The sequence below is a fragment of the Akebia trifoliata genome, chromosome 8 (assembly GCF_017979445.1).
Source record: "Akebia trifoliata isolate Shusen 1 chromosome 8, ASM1797944v1, whole genome shotgun sequence".
NCBI lineage: Eukaryota > Viridiplantae > Streptophyta > Magnoliopsida > Ranunculales > Lardizabalaceae > Akebia > Akebia trifoliata.
In genome coordinates this window covers 49,628,207-49,655,363 of record NC_141382.1, presented here as the reverse complement: position 1 = coordinate 49,655,363, position 27,157 = coordinate 49,628,207, and the positions used below count along the sequence as shown (strand labels likewise).

Below are 27,157 nucleotides of genomic sequence, written 5' to 3'. Positions count from 1 at the left end.
AAACTGTACTATTTTGGAATCACAGCCAAGGTTTGAAGTCTTGTTTCGATGCAATTGTTGTATAAGAAGAAAAATAAAAATGGTCTCTATCAAAAACAAAACGTTCCAAAACATCCAATTTTCATGCTTGATGTTTTGATCCAATCTCCACTTAAATTAAAACATCCTGAAACAGCATGAAACTTTTGAATCATGGACACATCTACAAAAGGCAGGAAAGGCTGCAGAGAAGATCAGAGGCTTAGAGGCTGATTTCGTAACTGGAGTTAACCAAAACCGATGCTTCGAACTCAGAAGGAAATAAATAAATAAATCTAATCAAATAAAAAAGGGCGAAAAATCAGACTTTATTATTGAAACAAACAAGACCGGGTGGTTTTTGCACCAAATGTTTATACACTCTACTGTACACACTTTGCATCCCTGGATTACACAATACAATCCAAGTAGTCTGGGCAACACTCCTTTTAATTCTTTCTCACTACAAACAATTGTTAAATAAAGTAAAAATGGTACCAAAAAAAAAAAAAAAATTGCAAGCTCACAACCCACCTGTGACTGTAAAGAATACCAAACAACTAAAAAAAACGTGAAAAAAAAAAGAAAAAAAAAGTCGAAATCCAAACAACATGGAAGGAGAAATGGGAAAACCTCGTGATAACAAGCTCCTGGGGAGCAGAAGCAGCTAAAAAGGCACTGATGCTGTCCCCTCACTAAAAAATTTGAGTCCTCCTGCAGAAAGAAAGCAAGCATTTGGAATAATAAATTGATTGAAACCTATCAAGAAGGAAAAAAAAAATGGTTACAAAATGTAAAAAAAAGAACACATACGAATTGGACACCATGCCTTGTTCCATCTGCAAGTTGATTGCAGAAGCTGAAGAGATAAAAGCATTCAGGAGTCGTCTCAGAATAACTGTAGAGCCATTTTAAGCTTATTCTGCTTCCATTTCGGTAACTTATAAAAAGCATCCTTCATCATCCCAAATTTGTCTCGGAACTCTTCTGAAGACAGATAAGTCTGCATGCACAACGTAGTAAAAAAAAAAAAATTCAGACCCGAATGATGGACACAAATATACGATGAGATGCCTACCGATTATTACCTCTCGTTTGGTCACATCAATTTCTGTAACTGGATCTGTTGAAGATACTTTAAGGCGTTCATAAGGGTATATAGGAAGTCCCTCATCATCCTCAGCCTCACCCTCTTTCACATCTTCCTGTATAGTAAGCGCTACTATTCTACTGCTCATGGAATTGGAGTTTCCCTTGTTGTTTGCCTCTGGTTTTGGTTTAGAGGCTTCTGGGCTCACTTCATCCATGTCAAAAAAATAAAAAAATTCATACTTTCAACTATGGGGATAAACATCTACTTGCCTTCAATAAAATATACCAGAACATTACCTTTATGAGGTCGGGGTATAGTATTTTCCCGTGTGGGTTGATCAAACGTAGCGGTGAGGGCTGCTATGGCTGCTGATCTGGAAGCTAGTTTAGCTGAATCAGGGGTGGTAACAGACTTTGGATAGAGCTTTCTAACAATTGGAGGTGGAGTTGAAAGGTTCCTGGCATTTGGGTTCTCAAAAGCAGCAGCAAGTGCATTGAAGGCTGGAGACCTGCCTCTCACACGAACTCGGTCAGGGCTAAAAGACATGCTTCGGGACCGTTGTGATTTATCTGGCACACTGGATCTTCCTCCGTATGATACCGGAGTTCTCCTCTTCGGTTTCTAATCATTCAGCAAATATTTAATTACAAAACCAATCCTGACTAACGGAATTAAGGGGAAAGACATTAAATAAAAGTGTGAAGCAGACTGAAGACTGCTCGGAATGAAAGATGACAAAAACTGGTTTGAGTACAAAGCACAGCAAATCCACTATAATATTTAATTAAAATCAAAATCTTGTGCATACATGACTACATATAAATTTGGGTCCTCCTGGTTGACGAAATTAAGAAAACACAAAAAACCTTATTAGAATGTGCAAACATGCGTTTTCATGTCATTGAACTCAACTCCCATGATTTTTAAGAAAAACTTGAGTTTTTAGATAATATAAATAAAATACGCAGTATTGGAAGAGATCAAATCCATTTTATGAAAAAACTGGGGATTTGTCATTTGAACAAGAGAGAAGAAAATGTTACAGCACACCACAGAAGAAAGAAACACACAAAAATACCAAAGTCAGCAAGACTATGTACGTAATCATGTTTGCAAGAATAGATTATAGTTTTTCTTACATCTAGAGTTGGAGAAGATAGGAAAATGTTTAAACACACCACAGAAGAAGACCAAAGTCAGCAAAAATACGTCTCTAATCATGCAAGCAAGAAAATCAAGATAATTGTAAACTGAATTCTTTTTCCTTACATCTAGTGTTGGAGTAATTCCATTCTTCACTACAGCAAGCTTCCTCTGGAATGAGTTTCCGTGCATCTGTGCCCAAACAAATAAAGAAAGACAAACACTTTCAAAGTTACTAAACCTTTAATGATTACTCACTTGAATTGCCACATTTGTAAGATCACTTACAGCTGATTTTGCAGAGTCCCATGTGAAGAAACGTGTGAAGAAGGGTGGCTCACTTCCTTCCATGGCAATAAATACTGGAGCTTCTCGAGATAATTTTTCTCGAAGAAAATCATGTTCAAGAAATTTCTGTTGAAGGAAAAGCATTAGAGACTATCCAAGAAGCTTAGTGGTGGAATAGATGTCTTATAAATGCTGATAACCATGGATTAACTTGGCAAAGTCAACAAGACTGACAAAGTTGACACGGTTTCAGTAATTTCGTCAAACAAGTTGACGGAGTCAGGTATTGTCAAATCAGAGCCATAGCAGTTCTGTACGGACCAATCAGACATCATTAAGATTTAAGAACAGTCCAAGAGCTATTTTTAAAGTTGGACAAGAGTGTTCATGGAATAATGTAAACCATTATATTGGTTTTTCTTTTTGAGCTTCTTAAAGTTGATTCTTGTAATCTCTTCTGTACCATGGAGCATGTATCCATTTTTTCCCTCAATATAGCTGATTCATCATCCTCATCAAAGCCTTATTTGGGGTTGGCTCAATATAGTTTGTTGAACTTATCAAAAAGAAAAGAAAAAAAGACATCTTAAGGCTAGCTTTTGATCAGAGCATGACATACCTCCCCGATAGATAGAGCTTGCATTTTATTTTTGGGTTCCACCTGTTGCCCCACCCAAACAAAGATATCAACACAACAATCCAGTATGAATATGTCTTCAGTCATCAAATCATCCTGGGTGAAGTTGTATATCTCTGTGACCTACAATGGAAACATACGTTCGTGGCATGAGTGAAAATAAGATATGATAAGCATTGACTTTGACCTAAAGCAATGTGGGTTAGAAAGAATAGACTCAAAGAACAAAATACACACCTTTAAATTGCCTGCAAGTCGACGAATATTTCAGCAATAATTGATTCAAAGGAACACCGAAACCGTCAGATCCATGCATGGAACATTAAGTATAATACAGCAAAGTATAGGAAAGAAATAAGAGTGAATATTATAGTTAACAAATAATTATTATACATTCTTACCTTTTAAGAAAGTGCAAGAGAATAGGTGAGGATCACTTTCTGCATCCCTTGCAATCTTTTGGCTGGGGTATTCACATTTACCTCCAAGCAAATCCCAGAATTGTTCACTTTCTGTACCTTCTTTTTGTGGTTTGGACTGCAAATTTGGCTGCAAATATTTGAAAAGTGAATATGAACCCAAATAATGGCATTGTCAATGTTTAAAACACTAAAACAGATTTGAAAGAACAAACCTTTATCAGATCTAGCTGTCTCTCAAGAAGCTCATGGTCCTCTGAGGTAGTAAGGCTCCCAGACCATGTAAAGACAGTGGAACCACTATGTAATATGTAACAATAAGAAGAATTTAAGGATGATGCCACCTGATTGAAATAAAACAGGACGAAAGTAAATCTTTGTTGCAAATATAGCAATCATTTGGGTGACAATGAAGTAAACAAAATAGCAATACAGGAATAAAGTAATAATGAGACCAGAGGAAACTGAATGTCTGCAATTTCATTAAATTTCCCAGAAAGTAGAAAACTACTTAATATCCTTATTTTAAACCATGACTAGGTCAACTTTCACCAAAAAAAAAAAAAAAAAACTCAAAGCAATCCAGCTAAGATTTGCTTAAGAAGCAACATCACTCTTATGATCCCAAATTAGATTACCGAGACAAATGTTCTATAAACCCAAGTCAAGGAGATGATACATCGATACTAAATTTATATTTCATGAAACAGAAAGCTACTAAGGAAGTTGAAAAGGTGTACCGGTTCAACTTGAATTGCTTGCATATTATCAGGTCCAGAACCTTGAACTCTAAATAATGCAATCCCATCTTCTGTATACGTATCATCTGTAATTTCTTTCTCCGCAATGTAGTTCTTATAAGCAGAACTAATACCACCCTGCTCAGTTTCAGATAAATTGTTATTTTTGCATTAACTAAATAATAATTCTATAAACAAACAGAAAAAATAATGCTTTACAAATTAGATAATAGAAATTTATACAAACCTTAAACACAATAAAGGTCTGAAGGATTGAAAAGAACTGAATAGGTTCATTTCCTTCAAATATGCGAGCCTGTAAATGCAAATCAAGAAACTATAGTACATGGAAATTGTTTTTCGTTTATATATAGATAAGGTATATGGTAATTGTTAGTCAATTCTAACACAAAAGTCGCACATTTAAGAGTTGAAACTACCTGCGCCGCCTGAAACTTCAAAGATTCAACCATCTTGTTTGCCAGTGAGATAGCTGCAATTCTCTCTTCCTGTATCCATTTATAGATGTATAATAATTAAAGATGCCCATAGATTCCCAGTACGCAGAATGGACAAATTAGAAAATAATATGTTTATATAAAGTATTTCCAAAACATCAATTTCAGTCAAACCAACGGAACAAGTACCGGAACCAGCGAAGATATTGTTTTTAATCATAGAAAGTGATTCCTTAATTTTCCCAAAATCTCGTGAATCAGGTCACCCAGTGTGTGAACAAGCACGCACATAATAGGTAGAGCTTCTTAGGGAAGTCTCTATAGAACAATAATTAACCTACAGTTGCAATAAAATACAACTTAATGGAACATATATGAGACATCTCCAACTAATAATATCTTTGGAGAAGAAAAATCGACGACAGCTTCGCAAATTATGGAAGATTGTTGCTGTTTGCCACCGTAGATTTGATACTACATATTGCAGTCTAGTTTGTTGTCTCCAAGTGTCGATGGTCACATCTGTTTCCTTGGTTACATAATATATTTCACTCAAGATAAATGCCATGACTGAAGATATAGCCAAAGATAAAGTTGAATGGTGAAGTAGATTTCATGTGCTGACCCCAGTAATTGGTTGCTTCATAGATTCCAAGAACTTTCCCGATCCTTTACGAACAACAACAATAGGTAGGTTGCTATCTTTAACAAGAGCAAAGAAAAGTATGCCAAACCAGGGGTGTAGTCACATAAAAATTTGGAAAAGAAAATGAACATCCAAGACGTTTGAGCTTTGGTAGGGATTCAGGTACATTTTGATCCTTTTTTTGTTTTCTCCTGTGTCTTCCATAGTCTGCATCATTTTCGTTTGTCTGCTACCAGGGTTGCTATTCTATATGGAAAAGTTTAAGGAAAAGATCAGCAAAAAAACAAAGAGAATTGATCTTAACCCCATGAGAATAGACGTAGCCCCATCAACATCAGCAGCAGTAGCATAAACCTTATCCCAGCTATTTAGCGTTAGATAAACAAAAACAAACTCTGTATCACTATTCCTCCTTATATTAGGTTGTATCTTCCATCAAGAAAATATAATAATAAAAGAGATGCCATATTGTCAACTGTGACATAAAGAATAGCATAATCTAGCCCACCATAAATAAACCAAATCAATTTGGAGGATTCGGTCATTTTTATTCCTTATCAAAAAGATACAGTTCAAAGTTGCAACCATCGTAAATCCCTTACATTCTTTTTAGTGAAAGGTCTTACTGACAAACAATATAACTGAAAGGGAAATAAAGAAAAGATTATAAATTGGTCAAAAAGTTCTTTACCTCAATACTCTGCTTACCAAACCAAGTGCCAATAAGGTACTCCTCTTTATCTTCCCCAGGATATGAATATTGAAAGATATAGCAATCTCCACTATAAAACTTAGTATGTTCAGAAGACGAAATGACAGTCTTTTCCTGGCCATTTACACGCCAAACCTGTGCATCCAAGCTGGAAACTACTGTTAGCATTTGGGTTTCGAGTTTAAAGTGATTCTCAAACTTGGCTTTCAGTCAGCTCTTAAGATTAGATATAAATGGACTGAAAAATTAATATAAAATGACAAAAGTCTTCTAATAGAACCTGCAAATTGCCCGTGCAATCAATATATGGTTGAGGTTCTTCTTTTGCAGGAGCAGCTTTCAGAAGGCCCTTTACATTAAATCCTTGACGTTTTAGAAGTGCTACAAAATCATCAGAAATATAAGTGTCTCAAAAACTAGAAAATAAGCTCTGATGGTACAACATAGTGAGGAGAATAGATATACAGGTTAAGAAATAAGAGATATTTCAATTACTGACCAGCAACTTTGCCTCTACCATCCTCGGATACAGTCACATTAGTTGTTTGAGGCCATGAATCAAACTTTGATTGGAAGAATGGCGTCTCAAATCCTTCAATAACACGGATTATGTGAGATCTTGGTCGATCAGAGCCATGAATTAACTCCTGCACAGTGAGATTAAGGATGATGCTACAGGCACACAGAATTTTGATCAGAGGTAAAGGCCTAGGTTCTATAAGTGAGAATAGGGTATTACTTCTGCTGCTGCACTTGCACTTTTCCTCTCATCAAGAGATGTATTTCTTCCCATCCACACAAAAACTTCAATCCCACAATCTAGAAGAAAGCATTTGTTTGTGTCTAGCAACTCCCTTGTCAAAGAATCAGTAAGGACAGGTTCTGCCTTCCCTTTCTCAGTGCTATAATGAAACAATTATTGTCAGAACCACAGTACAATATCCAAACAGTTTCCTATCAGTTTTAATGGGAATTTCCTTGAAGAAATGGTAAGGCTCTTAAGTCACAGTGATAAATATTAACCAGGAAAAATTTTCGGCTATAAAACTCTACAGAGATTTCAGTATCATCTTTGTTTTCACTCAGGTTACTATCTAGAAAATCAAGGAGAAAGTTGGCAGTGGAAAAACTTTTTTAAAACAACAGTATTTGTTAGAAATAATGAATTTTAAATTCAGTATATTATAGAACCTAAGTCTAGAAAAAGATAGAATGATATTTTAGTAATCATCGAGAGAACAAAACGATAATTCATTCTGAAATATCTAACCCTCCGTGACAAATCATAGATCCAGTTATTTGAAAACCAAGAAAACACATTTATTATAAACTCAAACTTACCAAAGCAGCTTCGTAGGAAAAGCTTCAACAGTTTTATCTTCAATGGCAACCCTTCTTGGTAGTGGAGCGAAGCCACCAAAGAAACCCCAGAATTCTCCAGTCTCAGGATCGGCCATCATTTTCCCATCCTCTTTGTAGAATAAACAATATATCAACTCAAAATAATACGAGTGTTAAACTAACATCATTGAGCTTCTGAGTTGATATGTACACTTACCAATGGCAGCTACCTCACATTTTCCATCATGATATGTATCTTTAATGTACTGGACAACTTCTAGAGCTTTAGCCCTCTCTTGAATAGATGAGTTGGAACCATTAAATTGAAAAATTTTAGACTTTGTATCCAGAATGAAAATGTCATCATGATTAAGTGATGATCGTGCAAAAGGGACCTGGCCAAGATGGAAATAGAGCTTAAGAAAAATTCAAATAAAATGACATAAATATATCCATTTTCTTTAGAAGTTAAGCAAGGTCCATTGACTTGCCTCTTTTACATGGACAACATGTTTTCCTTTGCAGACATATAAACGTGTCTGGTGTTCTTCAGCCACAACATGCTTAAAGCCAGATGAAGCCCCACCCTCTTGAGGGATGATACATGGTTTGAAATATGAGAGGAATTTCTCAGTTTCGTGGCCCTGCATTTCCCGGTATTGAACTGCACGTCCTCCAAGGGCTGCATCTAGTTCAACTGTCTTGATGGCTGCAGTACCAGCTTCATCCTATTCATTTCAGTTACACATATCTCAGACACTGGATTGGAAATTCATTTTTTCTCAGGGTCTTACCTCATAAAGAAACTCTATAGATATAACAACTAACCTGACTGGTATCTTTACCAAGCCAATAATGGATGTCATGCCGAAATGCACCACTTCTCAAGGCAGTTGTCTGCACAATATATAATGGTTTATAACCTTTAGAAATTAGAGTAATTGTTTGAAATAGCTGAAAGCACGGTATCTTTACTAAACAAGTAAAACTTCTATCGAGAAAAACAGTGGACGTCTAGATGTAATTTTACAACTAGTCAGAGTCAATCTGTCCATAAATCAATTATCTTCCTTTACAATTCAGTAAGTTCTTGGAGTTATCTTCCAATGGTTTTGAGAGGATCAAAAAACTCTTTGCTAAAATAGAAAGTATAAAAAGAGGAGGAAAACAAGATGAAAATATGCCAAGGACATGCAGAAATTTGAAAATGTGGGGTAAATTATGATGAAAGGAGGAGGAGATTATGGAGGCCAAGGGGAGGAGAAAGTTGTGTATTTTGGGTTTGTTCTTTTTTTTTTTTTTGTGGGGGCATGGAGGTCGATTTGAAGGACTGAAGAACACGGTAAGGAATGATTGCTAAATTGACATTTTTATTCTTCTGGAAACTAAAACCAAATACAGTCAACTAGCCCATGATCAATTTTAGACGGACAAGAATTTAGTGGATTGGAAGACTTGACTAGCTAATGGCTTGTGCGGGTATTATTGATGTTTGTGAGTAGAAGATTGAGAAAATGGATTCCTATGTTGGTATTCCTGTTTCCATCCCTTTCCAATGTAGAGGGGATAATTCTGTCTTGGCTCTTTCCAGGTTGACGACATGAACCATCAAAAACTCTTTTCAAACAGGGCTTCAACATCATCTGATTTTTCTACATGAATATAGTTTTTGAGCATAGTGAATGGGATTGTAGGCCAATAAAGTAGCAATGCAATTCATACTGTTATTATACCTATCAAAGTAATTAGATCCATTAAGTAAGGTATGGCAATGAAAAGACGAAAAAGTCGAGCTACAAGAAAATTCCCATAAACAGTTATGGATAATTATAATAATGAGATCCTTCCGAATGGGATAAGAGAATTCCTACTATTCTATCTCTTTCTTTCTTTTACTCTTAATTGACGAAATAATTGGAAAATAAAACAATTTTAAATCCTGAACAGCCATACAAATTAGGTCATTAAAGATCTCTCGGCTGAAAGGAAGCAAATGAATGGACGAAGAACTATGTTTCAATAGTCTCCAGTGATCCCCTGGTTCTTGCTTAAATGAGATGGAAAAATAAAAATCGGGATCTAGTCCTCAAAACTATGAACTATAAACACAACTGATTATACCAATAAAACCATCTTTTTTAGATCCAACTTTGCAATGTCAAATGAATCAAAGACAGATCAATCAAATGGGAACTAAAACCACATGCAATTAGATTTTAAAAAAAACATGAATTGCCTACCTTCAAAATTACGTATGAATCTCCTGTAAAGAACTTTCCATGAGAGGACTTTGCGACAGGCACAGGGCGGAAGTTTTCAATGCGCCATATTTCCATTCCACTTTACATTGTCAAGGACTATAAAACATAGAGATACACATAAAAAGTGGAAATTTACAAAACACACACACAAATCTTGACCGTTGGATATTGTGTTCAAATGGTCGGGATCATGCTTGTGTTTTTTTTTCATGAGTCGTTCCTTGTGAGTTATCGGAACCTGACCCTATATATATTTCTTGTTTTTGGAGTAAAACTGAATAGCAGGAAAGTTCTTACTTTTCAATAAATCACAAAATAGCAAAGAAAAGTTTCTCTTGAATGACACATTGTTTGTCTTGGTTGAAAGATAATTATCTTTTCTATTGGGAAAAAAGAATATGAGAAACTACCGGTTAAACGTTAATGCAATATTTGATAAGAAAAATAAGTGAAGATGCCCAAGTTAACTAATGGAATCAATGCAAGGGTAGCATGCACTGGCTTGCTGAAGTCAACCAATGCAGGGATGACATGCAATAACATTCTAGTCAGCTGCAACCTTGTGGTGCATCCATAGAAATGCAGGAGAACATTTAAAACATCAAATCCTTCCCCAGAACATTTATAAAATCTACATCCATAACAAACCAAAACAAGTAATTTCTCCATAGATGTGCACCCTATTAGCATTTTTTTTACAATTCAATACTAATAAAGGTCATAACAAGTCTTATAGAATTATTTATATTGAATTAAATCACAGGGTAAAAGATACGCCTTTTGTCCCGCCCCCTGGAAAGCTGAATCCAAATCCCTCATGGAAACCGCCATATTATTCTTTGGTTCTAAATATGAACTTTCTGTTCACTTTAGCTTGAAGAGGGAGGTAGATATATCCTGTAAAACAAAATTTTCAACTATAAAATCTGTACAGAAGGCAGAAATAAAACCCAACATGAAGGTTGCAAGGAAGAGAAGTATTATGTTTCAAGCATAGCATTGTATCTATAATTCTCATACACTGTGCAGTGAGAAGAGGAAACAATACAAGACACATACGATGTAAATATCTTACACATAGTAGCGAACATCTTGACTGATATTGAGAAAAATCGTAAAATTTTAGATTGTCTTATTGTTGGCCAAGACCCAAAGTGATGTTGAAACCAAGATGTAAACCCTTGATTAAGGCATACTTGAATGTATATAAACTGCTTGGAAATAGTCTTAGAAACAGAACTTGAAGGTTTGGGCATTAAATACACAGAGAAATTCATACTGCAATTAAACAAACCAATAAAGAAGAGAACAGGAGAAATATGATTCAAGAAATACAGATAGAGAAGAAACTTGCAAAAAAGAATAGATTGATCAAATACAAACGTAAACAAAAGGATCATGGGAGATATAAAAACCTTCGAAAGGTAACTACTAGTAGCACATGAGAACAAGGCTTAAAATCTTGGTTCAACATCAACTTGAATCATGTCTAAAATTGAAACAAAAGCCCAAAATTGCACAATTTCCTTGATCATTAGCTTGTATAATTTGCATAAAGATTTAACCAGAATTGATGAAAATGTCAATAAAATTTAAAACTTTCAAGATTGAAAACCATTTCTCAAAATTCCTGATGGTTCAAAATATTGCATCAGAGTACTGCCAATCTGCTAAATACCAAATTTTATTTTAAAATATATATGACCTTAAACCAAATCCTTGTATAAGACTTAACCAGGATTGGTCAAAATATCAACAAAAAAAAAAAATGCTGAAAATTGAAACAAAACCTCAAAATTCTTGACACTTTAAAACAGGGCATCGGAAAAATGCAATCTGCACTGAATTTACATCAAAATTAAAAATGATAAAAAAAAATCTAAGACCTGAAGCCAAATTCTATAGATCATGCAATTCCCCTCAAAAATCTAAATTTCATTCTCTAATAATAAAAAAGAAAGGAAATTTTGCATCCTAAAACACCATAAATTACTTCCAGTGCTACAATAGGCTGCTTCAGCACAATTAATCCAGAAACCAAACCCAACCAATTGAGAAAACCAGATCGAACCATGTCCACTCTAAAAATTCAAACTTTTTTCACTTTACCTCTTTACCTCGGTAAAAATTTGAAAAACAAAATTTTAATTCAAAATCCAAAACACATAAAATTCTTTAACGAGCTAACGAAACTAAACATTAACTTAACCAAACCAAAAAACACACAAAATCATTAAATTTTAAAAAGAAAATTTAAAAATTGTAATTGTTGATGTGTCGAACATACCTCCTAGTGATGGAATCAGTTGGCTTCGACGTCCAAAAGAAGCAACAACTTCAATCTAATGAGCCACAAACCCTAGAAATGAAGAACAACAGAGAGAGAGAGAGAGGAATGATGAGTGCCAGGCGTGCTTATCACTAATGAAAATGAAAAAGGGGCCCGTAGGATTCACTGTAATTAATTAAAAAATTAATCTCTCTAATCTCATACTTTTTAAGAAGAAAAAAAATAATCAAATTATTTTACATTTTAATCCAGGAAAAACTTTTAAAAAAATTAAAAATTAAAAAAAATAAATAAAGATACCTCTGTCCCTCTGTCTCTCTCTGGTATTTAACTGTTCAGGTTAAAAATAAAATAAAATAAAATTGTTTTTGTTTTTTTTAATCTATTTTTGATTTCTTAATTTCCCTCCTTTTTAGGGTTTTATTAAAATGCGTGGCTTTCGCTAGGTGGGACAGACACTGGGAGGGAATGGCGGTCACCGGCCATCATGATGGTCCAAAAGGTAACGGAAAGAGGAGGCTTGGTGGACCCACCCACCACATTCTCTCTTTTGTTCAAAATTCTCCTTCCATCATCAACAACCGTTGCTTTTTTTCCGAGATTTTGAGTGGCTGAGATTCATTTTCCATCTCCTCTCTCTCTCTCTCTCTGCAAATACGCCGAACACAGAGAGCCACCAACCAACTTCTTAACAGCCTAAAATTAGTTTTTTTTCTCTAACTAATATACTGTTAAATCTAGAGATTCTATTTCCACGCCAACTTTTACTAAGAGCACACCAATTAATAAATTAACTCGCTTGAGGTGCTCTTAGTAAAAGTTGATGTGGTCGGAGAGGATAAGAAACCTGCACAGTTGGGGTCGCCTTTGTGGCAGCTGAGGTGAATGGATCGTTGGCAATCTATAAAAATAAAAATGCATTTAATATTGTAATTTAAAAGTTAAAATCTTCATATTTCTTGAGGGTAAGTTTCTTACGGCTTTTTTAGATGGTTTTTTGGGTTTTGAGTCGAAAAAGTTGAAAAAGCACCTTTGTTGGTGACGGTTTCTATTCAACAATTTTTGCATAAAGTCTAAAACTATATTTTGGAGAAGGCTTGTTGGGCCTGCTTTTCCACAAGAACCATTATGAGAAGTCAATATCGAAAAAATATATGGGATTAAAATGACGATTTCACCATTCATTTTTAGTAATTTATCGATCAAATAATATAATCATTTTAACTTTTCTCTACTAATTTTTTCTCAATTTCTATAACAAGCAAGATTCTCCTGGACGCAACTTCTCAAACTCTAAGCTACTGCTTCTCTCAAACATAGAATCCCGAAGCAGAAGCTGGAATCTATAACCAACAAACCCTAAACTGTTTTAATTTCTATTTTTCAAGGATAATAGATTATAAACGAAATGAAATATTTCTCTGAAAATCATGCTCAATTCATAAGTGGTCACTCCTTTACTCTAATAGATTAAGAGTTTAATATCATTAATTAGACTGCTATCCAACTCCATATCTCATTTATATGTCACTTGGTATAATCATTCAAGTTAATTGATTCATTAGTGTTTGACCCCACACAAAAAAATCAATCGGTTGGTGATCGAAATCATTATATATGAGTGTTTTTTTTCTTCTTCTCATCATTAGCTTTGATTAAAGATACAAAGGTGTTCACAGATGTGTGTGTGTGTTAATTGGTACTTAAATCAAAATCGGTTATCCAACTCCATGTCTAACTATTTTATAGTATCTGAGTCACAACATCTAGGATTTGGAACTACTTGAATATATATATATATATATATATATATATATATATATATATATATATATATAATATTTATTAATTTAGTATTTGAATTTGGTAGGACCTGAAAATGACACGAATATATAATGCTAACAATGTCAAATTTCTTCTAAACAAATTATTTTATTGTTATTTTTTCATATGTATAATATTCAACATAAGATTTTCTTTTCTTCTGATTGTGATACATATGAACATAAGGATTTTTTTATTTTGATTATGAATCAAAATCAGTTGGATTTAGAAAAAAATTGAATTTGTTTTCTCTCCACATGTTATTTGAATATCCAATAAGAAAATCAGATTCCAATTTAAATAGGTTCCAATTTGGTATTAGGTTCCAATTTTGAGTCAATGGCCCCACTGACACTCGTAAAGGTGAAAAATAAAAAAGTGCTTGTGTACCAATTTCAAAAGCGGGAAAGAAGCAAGGAATTTTAATATTCCGCCATAGAAAAGAAAATCTATTTGCTTCATGTCTTTTACTTTCTGTGGTTAACCAATCAAAATTAGATGTGCCACTAACAATATTTGAGGGAGAGCACTAAACGTATGGTTGAGAGAAAATTTTGCAGAAAGAAAAGTTAATTTGGGATTTTTATTGAATTCAGAATCCACCAATTACAAGAACCCACGTGTTTGGAGGGTATTTCCAATCTATGAAAACTACTTTTGTTAGATTTCGTACAATTAGTTATCGGGAATTTTGTGAAATTGCAAATTGACTTTTTTATGCGCAAAAAATCTCTGTGATTGAGATGGGATGAAAAAACACAAATTACTTTAGCATTTAACTGATAAGGAAATTCGTACGAAGTTATTATCATTTCATCCATTCATTCACCAAAACTAACATTTACAATACGTGTTTGTATGATTGCAAAGATTATGATAATAATTTTTTTGAGAAAATTATTGTGAAAAAATGAACTTAGACATCTAACTTGCAGGTAGAAAATTGGCAAAAGTTTCAATTTTGAGGGCAAGGATAACAGTGCAAAAAAGAGGGAGTTACTATTACCACACTAATCATGTGCAATTCTTTGGTGATTTACATGAGGGTTGGTGTGGCATTAGTAAAGTTGGTGTGGCAATATGAGAGAATTATTTATAGGGTCCCGTTCGGCACCCTAAGTTTTACCACACACTTTAACAAACGCGTTTTGTCTTACATGGGTTAGAAGTTTCGGAATGAGCTGATTTTTGGTGAGGATGATCTCTACACCATAGAGATCATCCTCACCAAAAATCAGCTCATTCCGAAACTTCTAACCCCATCAAAATTGATTTACAAAAAATGGACGGTCCACGATTTTTTTTCTCAGTTGGTGTGGCATTAGTAGAAGATGGTGTGGCAATAGAATTTTTTTTTTCTAAGGGAAAGTAGTTTTGGTGGCTATATTAGAAAAGCTTTTATGGTACAGAATGTCCCCCTCCTCTGTCAGTTGAGAGAACTATCCCCAAATATTCTCAAGAATCGTTAGATTCGCATAGCAACGCACATGGCCAGCGAAGGAACGAATGAATGAAACAAACAATCTCCCACCCCACGTAATACCAACGTTCCCCACATCACAACCTTTTCTAACGTGACTTCACTTTGTTTTTATTTTCTATTTACAGAAAAAAAAAAACTCTTTCTTTATATTATTTTGAGTTATTATACAGTACGCCTGAAGCGCACCAAACTCTATATTATTTCTAATCTCGGGCTCTTTTTTTTTTTTTTTTTACTTTCTGTTTTGGGTGTGAGGCCATCAAGTGGTGGACCCAAAAGAGCATCAGTGTCCTCATCGAAGCCGCTTTCACTAAAATTTCTGAACGATGGGCCCACTGATATAGACGTGTGGACGGATAATATACACATTTGTAGTATTCAAGCAGGTTACCTAAGACAAGACAGGTGGGGTGGCAATTTGACACCAACGTTACCCGTCTGGAAGCTTTTATGCAACTCCAAGACCCAACATATTCATGTTCGATGGTTTCTTTCTTGGGTTCTTCTAGGCTTCATCATTTGTGTTCAACTACCTAATGAGATAATGACACGTTGCGATGGTGTATATTTTAGTGAAGTAAAATACTATCTAAACCCAAGGCTGAGGCTGCCATTCCAAACTATGAATCCCTATAAAAGATAATAATTTTAAAAACGAAAACTGCTATTGGCACCCCAAATTTTACTTATTACAATCCTATAAAACTAAACACCCTCGACAATGAGACGTATTTGACTTGGTTGAATTAACAAATAGATCTCAGTCGGCTACTTTAATTTCATGTTCACCAATCAATTAGAATATAAAATTCCTATACGATTTTGTGCACACCTTGGAGTTCCATCCTTCTAACACACAACGAGCCATCAGCTTTCTAGAAAATCAATCAGATTGATTTTTTTACAAAGAAACTCTTATTAATTCCTGATATTTTGGTGTGTAAACTCCACTAAGAGGTTTTTGGGCCCAAAAAAGAGTGTAACACGAAACTTTCCTGTCTTTTGGGATCACTGATTAATGCAATTATTTACGGTACAATGAGAGAAGGCCAAGTAGAAGTGGTTAGACACCAAAAATTTAGAGTTCAAAAATATCCCCATCTTAATATTTAAAGTTAACTTAATCAAAGTCATTTTGATCAAACATTAAGTAAATCGCAATCGGACGTCCCTAAAATAAGAATTGAGATTTGTTATTAATGAAAAAAGGTGCTAAGCTACCAAGCCAATGGTTTGATACCACGTGTATTGAATAGCATCACCCGATTGGTTAGGTGGAGAGAAAATTGCTGAAGAAGATGGTTATGTAGTTACGGTTTTATACTCTACATGTGGATCGTGTCACTAATTTATCAGCTAAGCACACCTTTTCGTTAATCGTAAATTTGAAGTCCTAAAATTGATTAATTTTCCAAATTACATAAATATCTTTCAAAAAAATTTAATAAATATTTTAATTTACAAATAAGCTATTTTGGCATACATGTGTTTGCACGTAACATCTTGTAGTGGGACATAATATCATAATTTTGGTTGTGAAAGAAAGAAGATCATTATCTCCTACCCAAAATATAGCCTTGAATCCATAAGGAGAAAATGAATTCTACTTAATGGGCATAATATTATAGTAGTGATTGCCAAAGAAAGAAGATCACTATCTTCTACCCAAAATATAACCTTATGGAGAGAAAAAGGAGTTCTACTTAATGATGTTGTAATGATAATAAACTCCTTATTCTTGAAATAATGAAAAATAGGGATTAATGTTACAAATTTTAATTTGACTAAAACTCTTCTACTAACTTAAAAATAATTAATAATTACCTTGAACAAAGTACAAACCAAACCTCGAACTGGTCTACTTCTGACCATGGTTGAACATAGTAAGAACGAATCCAATAACACAAACCTAGATTCAAAATATCTGAAAGTATGCTAAAATGAAATTTATTAAAAATAAAAAAGTTTGGTAAAAAAATGTGTTTTGATCTCAAAATGACCTTTTTGTGGTTATAAATTGATTCAAGAGACAATTGTCGATTTCTCGAGTTTGGTCATTGTTTGATATAGAGTTATGCTATTTTGAAGTTAAAATGCGTTTTAGCCTTTCGACTCACCTTCATTTGATTTTTCAATCCCAAACAATCTTCTAGAGCTCATCCTACATATAAGTATGGGTAAATTACCATTTTGTGGTTTGAATACAGAAATTTTTTTATTCCAATACATTGTTCACTTCTAGAATAAATAGCTACAATCTCACTATCTTTCAGCGAGATCATCACTTCTATAAATCAACGAGATTGTCATTTTTCAAATAAATATTAATGATTTTACTACATTTTATCAACGAGAACATCACTTTAAAATCCTTTCTCATATATGTTTAAGGAATTAAAATGAACGTTCTATTGAATCAAGAATTTAAACCAAAGTTGCCCATGTTTAATGGATTTTCTTTAAAAATATTACATTTTACAATTGACCATTTAAACCTTTGCAATCATATCTCTCTCTCTCTCTCTCTCATCCCACCATGTCCTTGTCACCATCGCTAGCTAGCTAGCCATCACTTTTTATCTAAAATTGCCCCCACAAAAAACCCCACACTTTCATTTCAACATCAATCTTGGCTCCACCATGACTTGTTCTTTGACTCCATAAACATGGTTGAAGAAGAAATGCCCTAAATTTTGGTTCTTGTACTTGAGAACCCAAATTTAGAGCTATTAAGTGAAGGGAGAAGTACACAATCGAACATGTTAGCATATGGTGGAAATTACTGTGCCAGCCATGGTTTTAAAACTCGTTTAAGACTGAGACGTATCACTCGAGTTAGCTCGGTATCATGATTGAACGAGACCAACTCACAAACTTATTTGAGATGACCATGTATCGTAAGATAAGTGAGACGTCTCGGATGAGATTTTCCAATATCTTGTTCGAGACAAATGATACCTAACAGCAATGAATAAATCGTGAGACAAACGATATGTATCAGAAGCGATTTTCAAAATCTTGTCCGAATTAAACGAGACAAATGAGTTAAACGTTCTCAACCCTATATTCTCAATGTAAATATTAAATTTATTTATTTTGATAGGTATATTATGATTTTTTTTAAAATTTTATATGTCTATTTTTAAATTTTTTATTAGGAATCATTTCTGAATTTTTTCATAAATTTTCAGATTTTTTAAAAGGTTAAAAACCATTGTCTCACTACCGAACAAGACGAGACGTATCATCTGAGTTAACTTGATATCAGAGTTGAATGAGACGAGACGTGAAACTAAGTTTAGAGGACTGCCAGCACAGTTTTTGAAAACATGTTAGCATATAGGAGATACACCCTGTTTGGTAACAAAATTATTTTTACCAAAAACAGCACCTGTTATACTTGAAAATTTTAAATTTTACTTCTATATCTATCTTTGGAATGTGTATTTATATGAAGCAGAACCAAGGGTATAAAAGAAATTTAAAAGAGCCCTTCTTGTTGGGAAAAAAAATTCCATTACAGACAGAGGATATACTCTCTATGCTAAATAAACTAAAAATGCCTATGACAAGCTAATTTGGACCCTTTATTCACCTGGTTGGGTTAAACACCATAGATCATAGTAACAAAAAATGGTGTTTTATTTTTATTTTTAAAAACAATGTATTTTGTATCTCTGACGATTAAAAAACATGACTTTTTCATTTGCAACAGAAAAAACGTCATTTTATTTTCATTTTTTTCACAGGAAAAAAATAATTAAGCATTTTTTTTAAATGTGGGATTTGATACAAAATAGAATTTGGTGGTTCATAAATGTTAAAATATGGGATTTGATGACAATAACTTGATTCTATAAATTTTTATTATATATACATAATCTTTTATTTTCATTATTTTGACTCTTTTTCCTGTTTTTTCCCGATTTCAACATTTTTTCTAAAGTTTTCCCTTGCCATTTTAAACCTTTACTCTGACTTTGTGGCCATGCAACACTTTCTATTTTGTAAAATGGATTGTAAACAATAGGACAAAACAAAATCATAACATTAGGAAAATACTAGCCTCAAACTACACTTTATACGGCGCATCAAAGTATGATTCTATGATTTTGTTGATTTGATTTCTGATTATACTCGTCGAATTTACGAATATCCTTCATTTTTTTCTGTGTGTGTTTGATTGTGCATGGACAATTGGTGAGAAAATGATTATTCTTGAAAAATATGAGCTTTGGGCATTTTATTACATATTTTCCATGGAATTTAAATTTCGAACTGAATGTGATTTTTCTGATTGGGAAGAAAAATAGGTTCCCATCCCCTTGGAAAGTTATTTTTCCACCTCTGGATGTTCTTCCCTCAAAACTAAAATCATGGGCTTAAAATTAAAAAATCTTCCCCCAGTTGAATCATTCAAATAATTCATGAGTCGACTCAAACGAATCAAATAAAAATATAATAAACTCATAACTATTAAATTTTTTTTTTAATTTTAAAATAAATGAAATGTTAAATTTTTAATCCAATAAGTTCATCAAGTTTCTGACCTAATTAAGTGCTTTTTCAAGCTAACATGATGATTTACCAAATTGAAGTGGCGAGTTGGTTCCATTGAATTTTGGGGCTGAGTCATTGATAAGTTTTAAATGTGCACTATTCATGATTAACAACAACAAAAACAACTAAGCCTCATCCTTAAGATTTAGGTTCGGCTAAATAATCTTGTAGAGCTAAGCCTTTTGTTATTGAGAGTGAATTCATATCTACTTTCACCATCTTAGCCATGTACTTTTAAATATTCCTCAATTCTTTCGTGATCTTTATTTGAATATTTCTTCCAAATGGAATTAGAATTATTTGTTTGATAAATTTGTTCCAACCGAGTTTTATCTCCTAATTAATTCAAAATTCATTCCAGCTAAAGCCAATTTAACAAGTTTTCAAGTCTAATGAGTTCTAAAACATAGTGTAAAAACTATTGCATTTGATGAGACACAACAAACTTCCACTAGGATTTTGCACCTTAGGCCAAACCATGTAAACTTGATGTAGTACATATAGTATACTCATAGTCGTTGCTTCTTCTCTTGTATCAAAGTATAAGATTTAGCGGATAACGAAATCAGCTGAGTTCGAGGAACCTTCGAGCCATGGAGTGCTTGGCTTCAGATAGTTTGTCTGCTTTCAAGACCTCGACAATCTCTCCATTCACAACAAGGCACACAATATCAGCTATCCTTTGAATTTGCTTCACACTGTGAGACACCATGATCGTCGTCAAACTTCGGTTCTTCTTCAATTTCATAATTGCATTCTCTATGTTTTGTGTCGATATTGGGTCCAGCGCACTCGTCGGCTCATCCAACAGCAAAACCTTCATGTAAATCACATAATGTCATATGGATAATTTATTTAAAGACCTTATGTCACCACACCAACTCTTTTTCAACACATCTCACTGTGGATAATAATTAGGGCTATCAATGGGCCAGGTTTTTTTCCAGCCCAGTCAATTGTGGACCTGCTGGTTTGGGTAGTATTATTAAGTCCGCTTAGTTAAGGGCAAGGATAAGCTTGACCCAATTCATATTTAGGGCTAGCTTGGGAGATAGGCCCATTGGGCATCATGGTCTAATCCAATAACTCATACTTTATAATAAATTATAGATGTAATTAAATGTATAACTAAGTTTGCAGCCCAATCTGATCCATAACTAGTCCAAATACTTGCTGACCAACAAGGTTTATTTCTGTTGGACCCGGCCAAAACAGAATTCTGATTGGGCTTGGACTAGCACTTAGCACCGGCCCATTGATAACCCTGATATCATTCTATATTTTTTTTATCAGGACTCTTTTATATTCATAAAAAATATTTCTATTATTTTAATGTTTGCATCCGTTTCTGTTCTTTTTTTAAGCCATTAGATTTACTTCTTCGCTCATTTTACTTCATAATTTTTTTGGTGAGCTTACATCCTTATTTGGTGTAAAAATAATTTTAGAGTCGTGATAATCTGACTACCCCACATGGCAAACTCAATCGACTACCCTGACGTGACAAGTTCAGAAACCATAGATATATGCTCCTCGGGATACACGATTCCCTCGAGATACACTTTTTTTAATGGGGAAGTGCAGCTGTGTATCCCAAGGAGCGCAGTTCTACGGGTCCAAACTTGTCACGTCAAGGAAGTCGATTGAGTTTGCCACGTGAGGTAGTCAAATTATCACGATTCATAATTTTAATACAAGCCCCTTATATTTATTTTTACAAGCTAAATCGGTCAGTTTAGTGAATGTACCTCAGGGTCATTTGCTAGGGTCCTAGCAAGGGCGACCCTCTGAGCTTCTCCGACGGATAATTCACTACCACTTTTGGTGGCGAAGGAGGGATCAAGATCCGCAAGGGTGAGTAGCTTGGCTACCTGATCGCTTGTTAGCTTCTTGCCTCTCAATTGTGGTCCATATCCTACGTTGTCCGCAACCGTGCCTGAGGAGGAGAAGATTTCTAATTAAGATTATTTGTATTAATAATGTTGGTTCAATCTATCAAAAATCTTCTTTCCTGGTATTTAATTTTCTAATGAAGCCAAATAATCATAAATGTGTTCCAAGAAATAAATCTAGAAAACCAAATGAGTGGAACGAGAGATTTCTTTTCTAGAGAACCTTCCTTCATGATCCCTTCTCCTTTTAGATATTAGATCTTTTGTCCATAAAATATAAGAAAGTTTCATATGGATTCAATAAGAAACTCTGCATACAAAAATAAAAATAAAAATGTATAATCTATGATTTATGAATTGAAGTATAATTTGCAAATATAGAGCTCGTCAGAAGACGATCATCATCTTATCTATGTCTTGAATCTGTAGATATAGGAGCCGAATTTCTACATCATATGTATGAATATTTGTGAAATTGTATGAGTAAGCCTAATTAATTTTAGATAAACCAAAGGAAAGTTGATCAAAATGATGATAATCCCAATTAAAAGAAACGTGCATTTAAATTTTCTAAGAAAGTATAGACAAAGTGAGAACAGATTTTGTTTTCAAAAGATTCGACAAACTTTTCAGATAAGGCTTTAATGATGTTGATTTATAGATCAAGGGGCCTAAAACAATGTGCCATGTGCCATAAGCAATTTTGTATTGGTTAATTAATTAATTCCTCCGTGGCTGTTCCACTAAAGCTCTCTTTTGGCCGACACATAGCCGATTATACTAATATTTGCATATTTGCCCAACAAAAAGAAAGAGTATGCTTTGTGCAGAAAAGATTAGCATATGAAAATAGTAAAATTTGATCTGTATGCAACCAATTGATGAGTCGTCAAGCACTCTTTCGGGCCACTGAAACTTATAAGTATTTCACACGTCAGTGGAGTCTTATTGGTGATTAACCCTTGATTGGATGATTTCTTCCCATAGGATTTGAGCATCAATAGGTGCCGAGGAGACTGATTTTCACTATGTCAATTACATATGAACTTGGTGTTTTAGGTGTCGATTTTGCTATCTTGTCAATGTAGTAAATCTTTTATCCAATTGGTGATTGATGGACGTTTGATTCGAGTGGGCCCCGATAGAACTCCACGTCTAGAGCCAATTTTCCCTTCATGCGGTACGCCCAAAAGCCTTAGTAAGGGTTTCTAGCCTGAGTGGCGGAATATTAGTGTGTTTAATTTGGTTTAATCGAGATGTCAAATGTCAAATTCGTTGAACGTCATTAGTTAGTGTGATCAGCACGCATGATGCATCATGCTTGATACTGAGCGTTGATTGTACATTCAAACCAAAGAACTTGACCTATGACAAATTGCTGAAGTTCCCAATTGTTCAATAGCCAATTGATGACTTACCCCTTCAAGGAAACACTAACCTAGATGCCCTCGTCTCTGAACTCTAAGACTTCGTTTGGATTGAGAGAAGAGAAAGGAATCACTTTTCTCTTTATTTCTCTTGTTTGAGAAATTACGGAGAGAAGAGGTTAATAGGGAAAAAATAGGAGAGAAAAAGATCCTCTATTTTATTATTCCTCCCAAAATCAAAGGGATTTAAAGAGAAAAATAACAAACTATTACTAAAAAGTCAAAAAAAAAAAAAAAAAATTTCTCCATTTCATAGTTTTCTTTCTCATCTATTCAAATAGGATGGAGAGAAAAAATACTTTTTATTCTCTACCCGACTCGTCTGGTAGATTTTTCTCGAGATACAAAATTCCACATCCTCATAATTATATATAAATGTGTATCTCGAGGAAAATCTCTCATTCTATGCACTGCCGCGCCGCGTTAAAGGAGTATTTGGGAGGGGGAGCTCAAAAAAATCATTATTCTTTCTCATGATGATGAGGTTCTCTTTTCTTCTCTCAATCCAAACAAATTGTAAATGATAAGAAAATATTTTATTTTTTATTTTATTTTAAGTGATTTAGATATATCTATGTTTCGATCAATACAAGAGATACCCACGTTTTCAAATTGATTACATCCCCTAAAATCAGTCATTTTCAATTTTAGAATTAAGTATATTACCATCATCTTCAACCTTAAGATTCTCTTTCCTTAACCATCAAACCACAAGAAGAAAAAAACAAAAAAACAATATTTTTCAAGAAGTTTGAATAGATTTTTTGGATAGAAAAATTAAACTTTATTTTAATCGTTCATCAAACCACAAGAGAAAAAAAACAATATTTTTCCAAGAAGTAGAAGAATAGATTTTTTGGATTGAAAAATTAAACTTTATTTTAATCGTAATTTTATTTTTATTTTTGGATGACGACGACAAATTCATCTACCATGGAAGTTAACAGCTTGAATTTTTTTAAGGTAAAATGTTTCACCCCACGTTTTCAATCTTTAAGATTCTTTCCTTCAAAACAAATAAAGTAGAAAAATCAGAGAGTTTCTAGAGAGGTCGAAGATGAGGGTATATGTGTCATTTAAATTACTCTACGAAAGAAAACCCTAGGTCAAGGAGCATGTAATCAGTTTGAAAACACAAGGGTATCTCTAATATTAACTAAAAGTTAAGGGGACTTCTTCAAATTCTACGGCAAATTTTCCATTTATATCTTCAACTATAAGATTTTCTCTCCTTCAACGTTCAAACGTCACGGAGAAGATAAGATTTATGTGAAGTAGCAGACGACAACTAGATTTTCGGTTAGAAACTTAAGTCAAGCTCAGCGCAGGTTTACGTACCTTCGAACATAACAGGTAGCTGGAACAGCATCCCTACTTTACGCCGTAAGCTAAGAACATCGAGATTGCAGACATCTTGACCGTCCAAAAAAACCGTACCAGATGGTGGTTCCCACAAACGGTTCAAAGATCTCAAAAGCGTAGATTTTCCACTCCCACTCGGCCCTATGATCCCAACGATCAGTCCTTTAGGTATTTCAACATTGATGTTACGCAGTATTGGATCTCCCGCATCCGAAACTTTCGTCAAATCACGTATCCGAAATTTCGATATCGGTTCCGATTTGGATTCAACAACATCAATCATCAAATGCTCTCGCACTTCAGCTACAGAGAGAGAGAGAGAGAGAGGGACAGAGAATTAGAATCGATTTTTCGGGAGGGAAGAAGATTGGACGAAGGGATCAGTCTAATTTACCTGAATCGGACGCCATTAGAGGAAGCATTTCGGTGATAGCGTTACCATTAGCTGACTCGATCTCCATTATTCGAAGTTTAATTTCGGCTTAGAGAGACAGAGAGAGGCGGTTGGAGAAATTTTAATAGGTGTAGATAGAGAATGAGTCTTCACCAGAGAGGGGTTACCTAGTTAGTACCGTCTTTTTTTTCCTGTGACGTGTCATTATTTGGTGGAAAATTTTCCAAATGTGATTATAAAGGTTAATAGAATGGATTGATGCTGGTTTGACATTACAATTTACTGCGATTCTCACATTTCTGACGTGGAAGTGTACACATAACCGTCAATGCTTTTTACTCGTATCTCGAGGAAAAAATATATATGACTATAACATCTAAGCAGTGAAAATCAAAGTCACATCTTAAAAAGACGAAAATAGGCATATTTATCATTTACAATCAACTTTTTAAGGTACAGTAGACAGATCTTTGCAACTTGCTTGCTAATTAATATATAGTTGTTGCCTAGGCTAGTGGTATTTGGGGATGAGAAGCATGATTAGAACGAATTCCTAAAAGAATCTCTGTTAATCCCTATGTTTGAGGATAAATGGTCCCGGGCTGCCTTTATTTCTATATCAAAATTTGGTGATCACTGGTCCTCGTTGCAAGTAGGGCTGTCAATGGATCGGATTGGACTTGAAATCTGATCCGATAACTTTGGATCCGGATCAATGTTTTGAATTTCGATAATAATCAGATCAGATAAGGTTTTGATCTAATATCTTATTGGACCGGATCCAGATCAATCATGTTCTGCTTTGATAAGGACCCGATCCATTGACAACACTAATTGCAATCTTACCATTGATAAAAATAAAAAAAAACTATTTCCTATTTTTTTTAAAGACTCCTGCTAAGTACACTTCTCACCAATTCTTTATTTTAAGAAAAGGGAGGAAGAAGAGGGAGTGCAACATTGTTTTTAGAGTGCAAAGGGAACTTTTTAAGTGATGGGGGTAGAATCGATTTTAATTTGATTTTTTATTTCTTTTTGGTGAGTAAGCTAGACTTGAACCTACTACCTCAAAGTTGCTAACTTGTTAATTATATGAACCAAGTGTGAGGAGTGAAACATTTGATTACAACATTCTCGAACCTAATTGGGCTCCTGAGCTCAAGAGTTATACAATGAATTACTATTAATGAAAAATAAATGAATGGAGGAAACATATTCAAATCCGAGAAATGGTTGGATCTATTCATCAACAAACATTGTCGGCACAACTTTGATATGGGCAGTTAAATTTCTCGAACACATGTTTTGACTCTGACAACTAATGTCATCCTAACTTTTTGTGAATGATCTTCTAAAATAATAAACCTAGCTAATTGCAGGTGCTAGCTAACTTAGTTAGTAAAGTCTTTACGGAAACACATACAATCATAGTGAATTTCTATTTACCATCAACCCCAAGAACATGGCTTTGACACCATTTGCATTTGACATGTAAGGAAATTCTTGAAGTGGAGTTTTCTAATTTGAGACAAAATATTAAAACACAAGTTTACTAGGGATCAATGTAGATTTTTTAGGAGTTTATACACAATGAAAATCTTAAGACAAATATTTTATCTTAATTGCATATTGATGTCATTAATTATATTTTTAATTAAAACAAATATATATATATATATATATATATATATATATATATATATATATATATATATATATAGTATTTATTTCTTGATAAAAGAAATATTTAAAAAGACATGAATTGAGATAGTAAAAACAGATCATACCAAGGCATTTACTTGTTTCTGAAACTTTTTTTATTGAAAGAATAAGATCTGTTTAATCAATACCAAATCTTTGTAACAAACCCTTGATGATGATGAATAATCTACTCATTTTCTTCCTTAAATGTCCATTTGACAGTGGGGGTGGGGACTGCAATCCTACTAGGATATATTTGTCTTTAAGGAAAAGATTGAGTGGTAGTTTAGTCTTCTTAATGTTTAGTGACTAATTTTTATATCAACCTTCCCCTAGTCGTATTCTTCCGTGCAGTGTTGGACACAATCGACAAAAGCGGAAAGATAAAAAGCGACAGTATATGATATGAGAAGAACTAGTTCTTCTCCGCTTGACAATAAAAACTGCACCACGTGGCGGGGACCACTC

At 34.0% G+C, this 27,157-nt stretch overlaps 2 protein-coding genes across 4 annotated transcripts; both read right to left on the bottom strand.

The window, feature by feature from the left end:
* Positions 1-315: 315 nt before the first annotated feature.
* LOC147397504 (villin-4-like) lies at positions 316-12,516 on the bottom strand. Of its 3 annotated transcripts, XM_086449211.1 has the most exons (25): positions 12,347-12,516; positions 12,044-12,115; positions 10,532-10,653; positions 9,736-9,835; positions 8,324-8,392; positions 7,987-8,223; positions 7,713-7,890; positions 7,496-7,625; positions 6,894-7,056; positions 6,654-6,801; positions 6,435-6,535; positions 6,134-6,289; positions 4,779-4,847; positions 4,586-4,654; positions 4,339-4,476; positions 3,814-3,942; positions 3,581-3,728; positions 3,417-3,427; positions 3,162-3,302; positions 2,543-2,668; positions 2,381-2,446; positions 1,408-1,732; positions 1,107-1,315; positions 832-1,021; positions 316-732 (listed from the first exon to the last, which is right to left on the bottom strand). In XM_086449211.1, exons 3-24 carry the CDS (start codon positions 10,585-10,587, stop codon positions 908-910), a joined length of 2,883 nt encoding a protein of 960 aa, XP_086305337.1. In that variant the 5' UTR covers positions 10,588-10,653; positions 12,044-12,115; positions 12,347-12,516; the 3' UTR covers positions 316-732; positions 832-907. The 3 variants fall into 3 exon arrangements, with proteins under 3 accessions (XP_086305337.1, XP_086305338.1, XP_086305336.1); XM_086449212.1 differs by lacking the exon at positions 12,347-12,516 and having other exon boundaries at positions 848-1,021; positions 12,044-12,308; XM_086449210.1 differs by lacking the exon at positions 12,347-12,516 and having other exon boundaries at positions 12,044-12,307.
* A 7,794-nt stretch (positions 12,517-20,310) lies between these two features.
* LOC147397503 (ABC transporter I family member 17-like) lies at positions 20,311-25,148 on the bottom strand. The gene is made up of 4 exons (XM_086449209.1): positions 24,989-25,148; positions 24,571-24,897; positions 21,662-21,849; positions 20,311-20,730 (listed from the first exon to the last, which is right to left on the bottom strand). Exons 1-4 carry the CDS (start codon positions 25,053-25,055, stop codon positions 20,479-20,481), a joined length of 834 nt encoding a protein of 277 aa, XP_086305335.1. The 5' UTR covers positions 25,056-25,148; the 3' UTR covers positions 20,311-20,478.
* Between the last annotated feature and the right edge of the window lie 2,009 nt (positions 25,149-27,157).